The sequence below is a fragment of the Cuculus canorus genome, chromosome 2, assembly GCF_017976375.1.
Source record: "Cuculus canorus isolate bCucCan1 chromosome 2, bCucCan1.pri, whole genome shotgun sequence".
In the NCBI taxonomy this organism is placed as follows: domain Eukaryota; kingdom Metazoa; phylum Chordata; class Aves; order Cuculiformes; family Cuculidae; genus Cuculus; species Cuculus canorus.
Genome location: NC_071402.1, coordinates 63,157,393 through 63,171,874, shown reverse-complemented (window position 1 = coordinate 63,171,874; position 14,482 = coordinate 63,157,393). Strand labels below are relative to the sequence as shown.

Sequence of the window (14,482 nt, the reverse complement as noted above, 5' to 3'; positions counted from 1 at the left end):
ACTTTTTGTAAATTTAGGTCTTTGAATTACAAAATTAGAGATCTGGAAAGCAATTACTTCTTCAGATGTCTAACCTGACACCAAGATGCTTTCAAACTGAGAAAAAGGCAAAAGACAACAAGATGTCTTCCCATGCTGTGATACTTTTTTCAAAATATTCTTTTCTTGATCTATTGATATGCCAAGCTACAGTGATTATTTACTAAATAATGAGATACTGTGAAATTAATTGGATGCTTTGAAAACTAGTTGGTCTGTTTGACCTAAATAATGCCAAAATATTTACAAACCACTCACATTTTACTCAAAACAATAATATACTCCATATAATTTCTGTCAGATTTCATTCTCTTGGATTGAATAGATCCAATTTTTTTTTATAGTTTTGCATGATACGTAAAAACCCTTAAATGAACCCAGCAGTTTATCTTCTTTTTACTTTGGATGATATTAGACTTCACCGTTTGCTTAATGCATTAGTAAATGTGTATTTAGTTTAACTTTATTCTTAGTATTAGCACCTGGGTTTAAAACTACATAAATATATCTAAGGACAACAGTAACAAAAGAACGGCTTGTCCTTCAAGCCCTGATTTTCTTTAAGCTGTTGAAGAGCTAAGCGTTGAAAGAGTAGAGAGTGGACAACTGAAGCTTTATTGGTCCTTGTTCAAAGTTATAGTCAATCTGTGTTAATTTGGTACCATTAAGCTACAAAGTGCTACATGTTCTTTAGTAACGACTAAAGCTACCTGTAAGGATTACCATAGCGCAGTTCTCCACTACTCTCTGTTTTGATTGTCTCCTTCAGAGAATTCTGCACGCTATGAATATTGCCATCCCCAAATCATTGAACCTTCTTGGTACCTGTCGAAACTGTCCCTTAACTTCACTGATTGTTTGGGAAGATGGGGTTGGAAGGAAGTTTTCCATTATTGTCCTATCTATTCCGCAGCAACTACCAAATGCACAAAGTCCACCAAGCCTAGTTGCCACGTGTCTCAGGTCACATAGTACTGTGAAGAGCTGGAAATCAAGATTGTGACCTCTAACAAAAGATCAAAACTGGCTGCCCTGCCATGTCAAGATTAAGATTGCTTAAGAAACTTAGACAGGCCTGAAACATGTTAGATTATTGAAAATACTGGATTGTCTACCTTTTTCGCATCCTTGACTTTCTTGGACTGTGCTGTAAACAAACACTAAGGAACCCAAATCAATTGCTACCTCTGATATCTAACTCTGAAATCTTTAAGTGTAAATTGCCACAATATATTGCTTTCTCACAGGCCAAAATGTAGAACAGATGTAGTGATAGTAAGCTTCTCAGTCTACAATTTAATGTTTTGTTTGAACTGAAAGCTATCTGTTAACAATGACTATGTCTCACTATATAGTAAACTTCTGAAAAATCTTGCTTTTGATTATGCTATGTACGTACCTATGTAGATTTTATAATGTGTTTAGCAGAGGTTGATTTATTTTAATAAACTAACTTTATTATATTTAAATTGTCTTATTACTATACATAAATTAATAACGGTGCAGCCTTTTCACTTTTTTCCCCCTAAAGTTCTCAGTGTTAAAGAAGAACTCAGCATAATTAGTTCAAGCTAAACTGTTATGGAAGGCATGTATTGATAAATCAGATGTTTTCTACTCTGCTTTGGAGGAGATTCTTGTTTTCTTGCCTCTTTTTTTCCCCAGCTGTCTTGCTAGTATTCATAAATTTTCACCCTGCACAACCTTACTCCTGATAACATTGGCAGAAAGTGTTCTGGCTCTCCCTCATGGGAGGGAGGTGACATTCTGAAGATGACTCCATACAGCAGTTACATTGTTCACCTCATAGATGCTCAGCGATCTGTAAGCAAAAAGGTTTTCACACTGAGCTCATCTGATGTCCTATCTCTCACGGTTGAGACGGCTTACAGACCTGAGCTATATCTGTGGTTTTTACCAGGTGCTTCCTCTTGGTATCATAAAGTATCAAGAAAAGAATAGGAAAAAAACAACAAATTAAGTAACTTTTTTTTTCTTTAATAATTGCTCTGAAGTGTTATTTCTGTAAGATAAAAGTTTTTTTAAGAATACTTACCGTTTGAGAGATACCTGATGTACAGATCATGTGGATTTTGAAGTCTGTGTTATCCTTTTCTGTTAAAAAACAAACCAAACCAAATAACCACCCAAACAAAAATACCTTAAAAAAAGAATAAAATATGACATTTGGTTTTATTATGTTTAACTAGTCTTATTACCATACATAAATTAATCACAGTGCAGCTGTCATGCCGTGGATCCATGAGATGCACACTCGTGTCTGAACCTTCTTTCAACCTGCATGGTCAAAGAAGGTGGTTCATTTATCTGTGCGGTGATCTGGAGGCCGACAAGGTCACTCTCAGGATGAAAATCAAAAGCAACATTTATTCTGGCTCCGACCAAAGTAAACAGAACGAAAACTCAAGTGCACAGCCAAGATATGGCGTTGCAACTTCCCAAAGTTACAGGAAACAGATTTCAATGTGTTCAGGTCACAATCTGATCCCTGAACACAGCCAAGATCACTTGGATTTGATCTGACACATACTGATGCCAGTCATAAAAACACAGTAAGGTAAATTATATATGTGTGTGTATATATATATATATATATATGTATATATATATATAGAGAGAGAGAGAGAAGGGAAGAAGAAGAGAGTCACCACTTCAATGGGCAACAGCAGTTCCGTGGGAACATGTGGTTGCTCCAGTGACTGCATGGTCCAGGTTGATCCGATTGGAGTGATGGGCACGTGTGCCTTATGGTTCCTTGCAAGTTCTTTTAGAAGGCCAGTCTGTGCACGTGGAGGGTGGTCTTACCACAGGTGTGCAGAAGCTCCTTCGTGAGGGTCCGGCAAGGGCAGTCAGGTGGGTGGAGGGAAGGAGGAAGGGGGACAGCGCCCACCGCTGCACCTCCTCTTCCCATAGTGGCTGGCTCAGGACCGGGACCTTGGCCAGGTGAAGGGGAGCAGTGCTTACTCCTGCACCTGCCTTCCCATTGAACGTGGTGCCACAGATAAAGCACTCAGGTGATATCCTAAGATCAGTCTTTGAGGAACACCTGCTGCTGCATCCCCTCTGCTATTCATTGCCAGTGTCACAAAACAAGAGCACAACTGGCCAGCCTTCAGGCAAAATGTTTAAGGCAAACAAAGATGTAAAGTTGGACTTTATAGCAGCCTTTTCATTTTTGTACTTTTTTCCCCTCAGCAAAGTTGTATACTGCTCTTTTCACTTTCTAGTACAATTGTGTGGGTTTTTTCAGAGTTTTGGAGACTTTTACTTATTGCTGTAAGCAATAACGACCACAGGGGCTATAGTGGTATATTCTCTGCAATTTAATATATTGATTAAAACAATCCCTCTTAAGCCCAATGTCTTTCTGAAGGCAAAGGAAAAATAGTTTTAAAACTTTGACAGCACAAATAGTTTCTGTGAGAGATTTTCACCAGCTAGTGTCACAGGTTACACACTGTAATTCTTGTGACCAGACAGTGTCTGGTTAAGACAGTGCCTGGTATAAGGAAGTGATGCTTTTGGAAGAGACATATCCATTTCCAGGGTGTGAAGGGAAGTTCTGAGCAGTCAGGTTAAGCAAGACCACTTGAATTTGACAGATGTCTGTTTTCTTTAAATTCTGCCATCAACCTAGGTTTAGCCTTGAGCAGATCCTTCTTTGCTTGCTCTGTCCTCCTATTTAATTTCTTAACCTTCATACTGTCTAACTGGATTGTTTATTGGGTCAGATGCAGTGTCATTCTGGATTAATAGTAGTGCTTGGAGACCTTGAGTGGAGCCTTCAGGCACTAATGTGTTTCAGCTAGTGAGATGATATCATAGTGGTATAGAAATGCCTGTTTGAAGCCTTTGAGAATGCCAAGTATGCGGTAGCTATGACATCTGTCCTCCAAAACTAACCTTAAAATCATAATTCAGTATGGTATTGGAAGTCTGTGTCTAATATTTAAGTAGGCAAGTAGCTCTGCTATAAAGTCATAGGGAATAATTTGTTTGTCTAAATCCAAGTCATATTTGAATACTTCACTGTTCATTAAACTTTTCAATAAATGAACTTAATAATCAATTGTAATTTTTATATTTAATCTTTCTAGTGTCTAGATATGGTAAGCTCGTCGTAAGTGTGTGTGGAAGATAACCTGTCCCTGAATCAGAGCTGGTACTTTTACGTTCCATGTTTCCCTTTGTTGCATGTACGTGAAGGCCACTGAAGGCACAGTTCTCTGCTATGCAGAGCAACTGGTAGAAGAGTTAAAGGTGGGAGACAAAGCAGACCTGAGTGAGGAGCAAGTTCTGGTCACTGCCTCAGCGCCTGCTGCTTGTGTTTAAGGGGTTGCCTGAACTGCATAGTCTTGATCCAAGTTTCAGTGAAAAAATGAGTAAATACATAGGTAACATTTACATGAAATAAGTTGAGAGCATGTTTTTGTGTTGTGCGCACAAGTGTTTCTTGATTTAGGTTTTGAGCTGGTTCTGCTTGCATGGGTGTAAAAGGAAGAGGTGCAGTTGCTGTGGTTTTGGCTGGGGAGGAGGTAGGGTCTTAGGCTTTGTTCTCCCACCCGCAGCCTGCAGAACTGACTAGCAGAAGAGGGAAGTACACTCAGCTTTTTAAGGTCTTATGCTTCAGATGCCATGCTATGGTATAGTTTCCTAAAGTTCCCTTCTTGTTAGCTTTGATATGGAACTAGATAAATGTCATGTAGAATGAGTTTAGTGGCAGTAACACTTAAATTAACAAAGGGTTGGAAGAACAAGATTGTAATGCACTGCCCATTATTTATGAATTCTCTGTGAACTGTTCTAGTTGCTGAAATGATTTTTCTAATATGAGTAGGGCAACGCTTCAGCCTGAGAACATGTAGTTCAATGCTTTAGCATCTTCCTGCTGGAAAAAATGAAGTTGTTTATATTTTTAATCCTGAGGAAGCAGTAAGTGATATGGAGATCTTGAAAAGGTGCAGGATCTAACAGCCTCATGTAATTGTTTTGTGCTTTTATTGTTGCTGTGGTCGTAGATCAGCATGTGATGATATGCTGTATCACCTGCTCTAAAAGTGGGTGAGATAGGTCAAAGTAACAAACTATCATTTCCACTGTTAGGTTTGGGAAGAACGTACAAAAATCTTCTGCATCAATGTATTACCTTAGAATGCAGTTATATCTGTAAAACCAGTTGCAGTAAAGTGGCTTCTCCCCATTAAAGAGATTGCCAAGCTGTACCTGTGGGTACCCAGGGCCAAAACAGAGCAGAATCTCCAGTATCTATGACAGTGACTGGTAAATCTGACCTGTAGTGCTGATCAAGTTCTTAAACGCCAGTAAAAGTGTGTTTTGAAGTTTGTCCTCATTTTTTGTCCCCTAAAGCTAGTTCTGTTGTCTTTTGATGCTCCTGGGCAGTAGCAGGGAAGAGTTGCACTTGCAGACATGTTTTATTTTTTTGGTTTCACATGGTTGTATTTCCGATAGTGAAACTGCCTGTACAGCCAGATCACTGTAACTAGTTGTAAGACGTGGTTTTACACTACACATCGGTACAAAGCCAAAACTCCAGCTCTGCTCAGATCTGATGCTAAATGTTCTAATATGACAAAAGAGGGGTTCCACAGTGCTAAGGTGAGTTGAATCTTGCTCTTATTTATAAATACAGTGTGAAATGGACATAAGAAGGAGAAAGATCGAGGGCTTTCATATACAAGGTATCACTTTAACAGTAGCTTAGTTTTGCACTTCAGAAGCTGAATTTCTTATGTAATTGCAATTATTTGTACACTGAGTAAATTTATCGTGACTGCGGCTACACTTCAAAACTGGATTTTTCTACTTATGGCTAAAATGTCATGCCCTCTGCTTTAAGTTGATGGAACTACTTAGGTAGCATTTGTTAGAGAAAAAAGATTTTGCAAAAGGAAATTGAAAATCTTTTAAGCGGAGTAACATGACTTGATTGCTGAGATAAAGTTCACTCTTAAAAGCAATCTGATATTTCAGTGCAGCATCCCGTGGATGTGGCCATAGAAATATCAAAATTTGCATAGAGCTGAAAGCCACAAGATACAAACTGCTTACCCTGGATTATTAGGGGGACTTCTGAGCATGACTTATAATCAAGAAGAGGACAACAGTGGAAATCTTGCATTTGTGTCACAGTGCCAGATTGACAGATTGGTGTAGCTGGACCTAACTGGAACTGAAGGATGAGTTTAGGGAGGCATGAGGGCACTCAGCTTGCTTATGAACACTGTGCAGCTAAAAGGCCACAGCAAAGACCTAAGAGGCAGAAATCTTTGCAAGTCTTAGCCTGATGAGATCTATCCTTAAACAAGTCACATATTCATAGAATCATAGAATCATACAATCATAGAATGGTTTGGGTTGGAAGGGACCTTAAGGATCATTCAGTTCCAACCCCCCTGCCATGGGCAGGGACACCTCCCACTAGACGAGGCTGCTCAAGGCACCATCCAGCCTGGCCTTGAACACCTCTAAGCTATCAAAACAGTAGTCACCAATTTGGGGTCCTCAGGTATTCCTGCTCTGTGTAAGAGCGTCAGGACTGGATTCACTGTCCGGTAGTGCTGAGGTATTCAGATGAGTTATAGAAATCCCAGTATACAAAAAGTGTCTCGGTTAAAAGGTACTATCCACAACTGTTATGTTGAAATTTGAATGGGTATTTTTTTGGGTTCTTTTTGGTTTTGTGGTCATAACTGACTTGCATGTCTAGCACATTTTCCTAGCCTTTCACACACTTCTTCCTTCCCTCATTTATTTTCCTTCTACTTCTTACGTTCATTTTCTTTCTGCATGCTACTTTCTGTCAGCATCTCCATTTTTGATGCAGTCTAAATTCAGTGCTGTATTTTTATTTTTCTGAGGCATTAGAAATAACACTTAATTGCTAACAGTGCAGTCGTGTGCTCAGAAACAGTGAAGAGACAGGAGCAATGTCTTGAAGAGATGGAGGGAACACTGTAGAAGACAAGAGAGAAGATTTGAACTTGATTGGCAATGCATATCCACTTGAAAAATTATTTTTCTTCTCCAGACATCTCTCTTTTCGTGCTGACATGACTTTCAGCATCTTTCCCAGCCTATCACGGTACATTGCTTTGCAAAGCAATCCAGTAGTGCCATTGCCAATATTTGTAAAATGAAAATCAAAACTGTCTCCTGTTATTTTTATGACCAACTATCATTGTCATTTATATACTGTTCTGTCATAAAGTTTTAGGCTTTTTAATGTTTGTACCTTATACCTGTTGAAGAATTCATTTTATGCAGAAAACAGAAGAATTCTTGTTGAATAGTTTAGGGGAAACAGGGCTAAAATTTGTCTATGCAAAGTGAACTGTGGGCAAAAAAACTTAAAATTCCACTTTAATTCCCCGTGTGTGTGTTATTGTACGTGTACATATCTATATATATGCACACATCTGTATATAAAAAAATGCAAGTGTATATTTAAAAGAAAAACAACATATAAATGGAAGTGTGTATGCAAGCCCAGGTGCACTGCTTATATCCCCGTGTGGCTGCAAATGTGCTCACTATGAGTTTCAAAAGGCAAGACCAGTGGTTTTCCATCCTGGGGAGTCTGTCTGTCTGTTGTGATCTTCCCTGAGAACTACAGACTGAGTGTTTTCTTAAGGTTGAGCCTGAGCTTTCTACTGTAGATGAAACTTGCCTTAGGGTGCACAGTGATAAATCCTGAATAATCAGTTTTCTTTCCTTTCTTTTAGTTTTTTGAAACCCAGTGTCTGAAATTCCAGACAATCCTGTCTTTTTGAGAGTTGGCAGATGAAATGTTGGTAAATGTGAGACTGAGAATCTCAAGTCAGTGTCTCTAACTGTTGAGGAATGTTTATATCTCATAAAATATATTAAGGATACTTCAGTACTTACTAATATGATGCATTGATTAAATAAATATCTTTAATATATTTAACAAAAATATAGTAGTAGTATAGGAAAGTATATCTAGGAAACCCTTCGGAGCTCTTAGTAGGTGAGACCCACTGCACGAAGTAAGAACTGTTTTGTCTTTGGTACATTGCTAAACAGAAAACTCGGTACGTCAGGAATGATTCTATTTTACTTCTGGGGCTCAGTCACGTGAGATGAGATTCTAGGTCAAAAGCTGTACATAACAAAGACTAAAACTTTTTCTGCTGAAACTAAAAACTTGCCTTATGCTAGAGGGTACTTGCTGATAGAGGTCATCTCCTATAGTGTGATGCTAATCTTCAGTTTCTTTCAGAATCAGATCTGTTCAGAGAAAACTTAGGTTATATATTTTATTTGAGATAGATCTGAACAACTGTAGTCCATTATGTTCAGATTGACTTAAATGAAGTATGTTCATTTGTAGATACTGACAGTGTGGACCTGAACATTTAGCCTTAGGATTCTTACAGATTCATTTACTTGACAAATTATTTTGAACATTGATTTTTTTTTTTCTGCAATTGAATATTTAAAAAAAATAAAATTCTTAAGAAGATGTTTTCCTTCATCTGATTTCTTGCCTTATAAGTAAGGTTAAGGAGATTGGTAAGGAGACAAAAATAGGTAAAATACATATTTAAAACTAAGCTTTGATGTTTTTTCTTTTTTTCACCTCAGTCAGTGCTTTGGGTTTTGCTTTCCTGCAGTCATCTCAGAGAAAGAAGGAACATAAATCCATTCAGCAGTTTCTTCAATGTACTTCTGCCTGTTGCACCATTTTCCTTTCCTTGGGTGTCTTTTCTATTGTTTATTATTTTATTATTATTCTATTATGCTATGCTATACAGGTCCTATAAGGATCAATAAAACCATCTAAAAATGAAAGTTTTTCAGAGGCTGGGGGAAAGGAGGTCAAGAGGTCCTTGTCAGTGGATTTGTTTAAGTGACATGGAAAGCCTTGGGTTCCAGTACCCTCTCACCAGATTTTCCAGGTGTCCTGACCAGTGACATTTAACTCCAAGTATATGAACAGCCAGAGGAACAAGCACAGTGTCTGCCTTTGACAAAGGATGCTGACATCTTTCAGGCATCAGATTCTACTCTGAGATTTTGCAGAAAGAGTGCATATTGCAATAGCATAATGCAGTTAATACTGTAATAATGCTGTACTGCAGCTGTCAAGTTCCCTGTTTATGGGGCGATAAAAATTTCTGGCATTTTGGAAGCTTACAGGGCTTGACATGGAGACTGTATCAATTAAATTGCACATCTTTGCTTCCAATTTAGCCTCCTGCTACCGTATGTAAGGGACAGGAGACCCTATGAATGCATCTTACATGAAGCCCACGGGAGAGATGGCTCCAGCAGGAGCAGCAGCCTTGGCTTTGATCCCAGTGCTTCTGAGCACTGGTCTCAGCAGTTGACAAGCCATTCTGGTTTTCGCCCTGACCAGCTTGCTTTAACCAATTAGGCTACGAACGTGGGCTGGTGGAGCAGGTGCAGAGCTGGTTGCTTTGTGCAGAGCGCCAGATGGCTGGTTAATTGTCCCAGTCACTGAGTAAGACTTTAGCCATCTCCTGCTCAGTTCTCAATTCTGCTGCTGTGCTGCCAAGCTGGGTCTTGTGGCTTTAGGAAAATAAGGGCTTCAGGAACTTCTCTGAGCATCTGAACTTCTCTTGGTCATGATTTAGTGTGGTTAGTTTCAAACCCTGAAATAGTTGAATAGCTGATTTTTGTTTTCTTAAAAGAAAGAATTGTGTGATGTTTAACAGGGGTAAAGACTTCTTGATTTAAGTTAGGACATCTTGTGTGTTCCAGCATTGTTAGTATGGTTGTGACAGAGAAAAAGCTTAAGTAGGAACATATATTTTGAAGCATAGATTCTCTGGCATTTTACAAGAAGAACATGTATCTGTTGAGTTACCTATTAGAGGACAAGAGTTGTGGGGGGAATTTTGAGTGGAAGAGTATTTGGGTTTGCTAGAGTTTCCAGAATCCTTTTTTAAGGATGATTATTTTTGTTAGGAAGAAATGGGAAATGATTATTTGAATGCTGCACTCAAGGCAATGTGCTAAGGCTGTAACGGCTTGTAAACTTGCTAATAGATTTGCGAATGAAGTGTGTTTGCTTATTTATATGCTTATTCTCAGTGTAATAACTGCAACTATAGTTTACGTGTAACCTCTTTATATGAATATATTCATGAAATGCAATATATGTAACTGAGTTACTTTTGTGTCAAGACAATCCACTTTTGTTGCAAGAAATTATTTTAGGAGCTAAAACAGTGGGGTGCTAGAGGCAAGGATGAGATGAAGCAGAGATAATACATCCTTTGCAGTAGTAGAGAATTGAACTGAAGATGCCTAGGTATTTCCAGCAGGCCACCTGTTTTGCGCCATGCTAAAAAGGCAATTTCTTGGTCAAAACTGATTCTGAAGTCCTGTGGTGGTAGTTATTGAACCAGCTTGAACAGGCTGCCAGTCAATTCCCAAATAGTCTGTATATGGGAAGGATCAAATGAGTAAGTTAATACAACACAGCTATTTTTTAATACAACACAGCTAGGGTTTGTATTTAGAGCTGATAAATTCCCATCTGATTTTTTTTTTTTTTAGTAATGTTTTGCCTATGGCTCTGGCAGTACCAAGTCTGCTTAGAACTTATGTAGCCAAGGGATTATACTACCTCTAGGGGAAAAGGTAAATAGCTTTGCATACTCTGTTGTGCTTTTGTCTAAAGTATCCACCGCGCAAGAAATGAATAATACCAGGAAGGCTGTCTAAAGTCTAACTTCTTTGAAGTTGTACCTGCTCCTTTATTTGTGATGAAATGCCAGCAAGAGAATGGCAGTGGAAATACCTCTTTGTTCATGCACAGATTTTTCTCAATTCAGTTAAATTCTCAGCCTAGGAAAGCAGTTGAACGTAGCTGGTGCAAGCTTGAGTTAGAGTTTCACATAACTCGTTCAATTCCTTCTTGCCTGTAGAATTGAGGCATGGATTTTAGGCTTCACAACATATATGCAGCAATGTAAAATTCTATTTATGTGCAGAGGGTTACTAAGTAACAGTTGCTTAGGGAAATGCAATCTTTTAACTGCATGACGTCTGAGCACACAAAATTGCCAGCCAAGTAGTGCATTAACATAGATTTTGCACATTAATGTAATGGGATTTGCTGTGGGCTATGTGTGAGCAAAACCCTGGGAAAAACAACAGCAGTGTAGTTTGAAGAGCTGTAACCCAGTCTTGCGGACAGGAGATGAAATTCAGTTTTCCAAGTCTACCTTATCTTCTCCATACCATGTCATAATTATGGTTCCTGATATATTCCTGTATGTATTTATAATTATATCTGTATCAACCTATAGACAAAAATGTTTACAAGTGTGATCAGTATGTTTTGCATGTGTGTCTTCCGTCAGGGGGGAGGCAGGTTGAGTGGCAAGCAAACAAAAAGACAGTGGTGACTTAGGGAGATTGGGTGTTGATAATACAAGGAGAAGTTTGCCTAGAGCTGTCTCTCCCCTAATGACTGTGTTTACTTCCAGTTTTGCAAAGAGGTTATCAGAGGATTTGCTTATTCTAAGGATTTATTTTCAAAGAATGTTACTTTGGAAAGATGATGTGTCTAGCCTTGAGATGGAGCTTAAGTATTGAAAAAGATTTTACTTAAGTGATCAGACTTTCATTTAAATTACACCTAGTATAACTTACACTAGGCCTTTGAGCTGGCTGTCTTCATCTACTGATGAAAATGAGCTGTTGAACTGACATGAAGTCCTACAGCTTTTCCCTCATTTCTCTATTACAAAGCTACTTTTTGACTGTAAACACTTAGAAGATGGGGATGTGTGTGTGCTTGTGAATGATTATTGCAGTGGGAAGGTAACATGAACTTAATTATATCATTATGTCAGCGTACATAAAAGATGTGCAAAAAAAAGAATAATCATAAGTTACTAATACTACAGTCCTTTTTAAAAGCTGCATAAATATCTATTGGGCTTATTTAGTCATTAATTTATTGGATTTTTATAATGTTGTTTTATCTGAATGCAAGGATGATATCTGTTAATCACCAAGAAATGCATTATAGCTCAGAGTTGATCTCATGTTGTTTATCTGGGCTCCTCAGTAGGCAGCATTGCCACTGTCATGTGAATAGTGTCATAACTTGTCAACGTTGCAAAATTCATTTTATCTGTTCACTCATGGCAACTGATTTTTAGTTTTGTTTTTCTTACAATGGATGATTTACAAAAAAAGCCCCAAACCAAACCAAAACCAAACCTGCTGATATCATCACTGTAAAAGTTGCATACATTGATTTTTTTGTTCCAGTCATTGTAAAGTCTCTTGACATTTTTGATGGTGTGTAATTTTGAAGTACCATCTAACTGCGTATTTTGTCTGTGTTTGAGACAGCCTGGTTTCAGAGCCTTTTTGTAGTCTCTCATGCAGTCCATCAGTCAGTTTTGAGGCCAGAAAACTTTCCTCACCAAGGTCAAATCAGGACTGAGTTGTTCATTGCTCATTCAGACTCCTGTTTTCCTGTAACTCTGTGACCAGCTGTGGCTGTTCAAGTAGCATGTATCTTATCATATTGGGTATCTGAAGACACTCTTAATAAATACTTTCTGACCACAGTCTATTTTTTTATGGTGTACGTAAATGGAAGCAATTAGTTCTACAGGAAAACCTCCCCTATTTCCAGGTGAGTAATAGTATGTATTTGCTGATGAATCAAGTGTCACCTGGGACTAAAGAAGCAGTATGTGTGAGGTGTGAGTCATTTCCTTAGGCTCTCAAGACTTGTCTTATCTCTGTCTTGTTGCAGCATTATGTAAGCAGCATTAGTTAACTTGAGGTGACTCTTGAAAAGTTGGGAACGTGATAAACTCATTGTATATTGGAAAAAAAAATTGTAACATTTTACCTGTACTCATTGCATATGAAATCACCAAGAATTGTTAGAAATTAGACACATCACTTTACCAAAGTTTGGATGAACACTGATAAGATTGCATGTCAGTCACATGTGCATGTTACAGTCCGGGGTGCGTTAAGAGTGTAAGTACACTCCAAAGGAGGGCAGCAGTATCTGAAGGTGGTGGTGGAACTGGTGTAACAAATCACTTGGTGGCCTAGTAGCCAGAACTTGCTGAGGTCATGCTCTGAGTGATAGCCCTTACAGGGTCTAGAAGCCCCAGTGAGATCAGGCGCTCTGATTAGGTTTAAAATATATGCTCATGAAAGTGCATTTATCTCACGACTGCATAAGTATTTGGATATTATTGCTGCTGAATGAAACAATGCATCATCTATTTCCTCATAGTGTGCTTCTTGCTGTAGAGGACCTTCATATGCCACTTGTGGGGGGGCTACTAAAATTGACCTGAACAGTTGCTTGAAAATAAACAATTAAAATATCATCTTTCTGGGCATCTTTGGGTAAAGAGTTAGTTTTGTTTTATTTTTTTTTTCCAAAATGTTTTGCCTCTGAGACTTTGTTATTCCCTTCTGAGGTGAGAAAGTTACCAAACATGTATGTTAATATTTCAGCTTGCTGGCTTTGCACATGTGCTACAATGATCCATTTTTCTTCTAATCATATTGGTGCACTTGTAATTGCCCAGTAGCTTTTGTGAGAGTTCCTCTGTGTTGGCTTAAAGTGTAGAGGAAAGCATTGTTCTCTTGTTTTGCTTTTAGAAAACAAAATAACAGAATAAGAAGCAAAATCATGGGGAGATGTTTCTGTCTTTGCACAAATCATTGACATAATACCATTTATACCGAGGTGGCTGACAATATCTACTTTGAAGGCAAAAAAAAACTGAGTAGGCTTTGATGGTGAGTTCTCTAACACTCTTGCTTGAAGGCTCTGGAGTTGCAATTCTCGCCATTATGAGTATCACAACATTGGTTGGTTCTGAAGAAGCCATCAAAGAAGAAAATACCAGTTTTTATATGATGTCAGACCGTCTTCTCAGTGCTCTTGCACAAAGTTATTTGTGTGAGTGCTGACTGGATACTTGCTGAAAACTTTAAGAATGCCTGGAAAAGAATAGGATTTCTAATGATTTTCAGATTGCCTTCTCTTAAAGTAATATAATGAATACCATGATGTTGTTTAGTGCATATGAACACTGAAAATGAAATTACCATCTCAGTAAGGGTCTGCTCATCCATTCCTGATAATAGATGCTGAAGTCAAAGCAAGCAGTGAATGGGAACAGTTTCAATTTTGTTGAAGACATCATTGTATTGGTTAGATTTTTCAGAGATTCTCCTGACTTGTGTTGTACTGCTTTACTTGTTAATTAGGTGTGTTATTTTGTATAATTTATTGTATATTTTATGACAGTCCTTCAGTTTAGACAGTTTCTTGAAAATTGACTGACAGCTAGAATATTTCAGAAATCAGTTAGTCATCTCTTTATGTTTTGCATTTTGTGGTTGGTAAGGTAAC

At 38.2% G+C, this 14,482-nt stretch overlaps 1 protein-coding gene across 3 annotated transcripts in view; it reads left to right on the top strand.

Moving 5' to 3' along the window:
* Nucleotides 1-14,482, top strand: part of MBP (myelin basic protein) — a 117,850-nt gene that overhangs the window by 29,467 nt on the left and 73,901 nt on the right. The window contains exon 1 of one of the 3 annotated variants that reach the window (XM_054057342.1): nt 5,559-5,676. The exons of the other annotated variants lie outside the window; for them this stretch is intronic. Within the exon in view, the coding sequence (XP_053913317.1) occupies nt 5,647-5,676 (30 nt within the window). The 5' untranslated portion in view covers nt 5,559-5,646. Of the gene's footprint in view, nt 1-5,558; nt 5,677-14,482 lie in introns of those variants that run through there. 3 annotated transcript variants of the gene reach the window in all.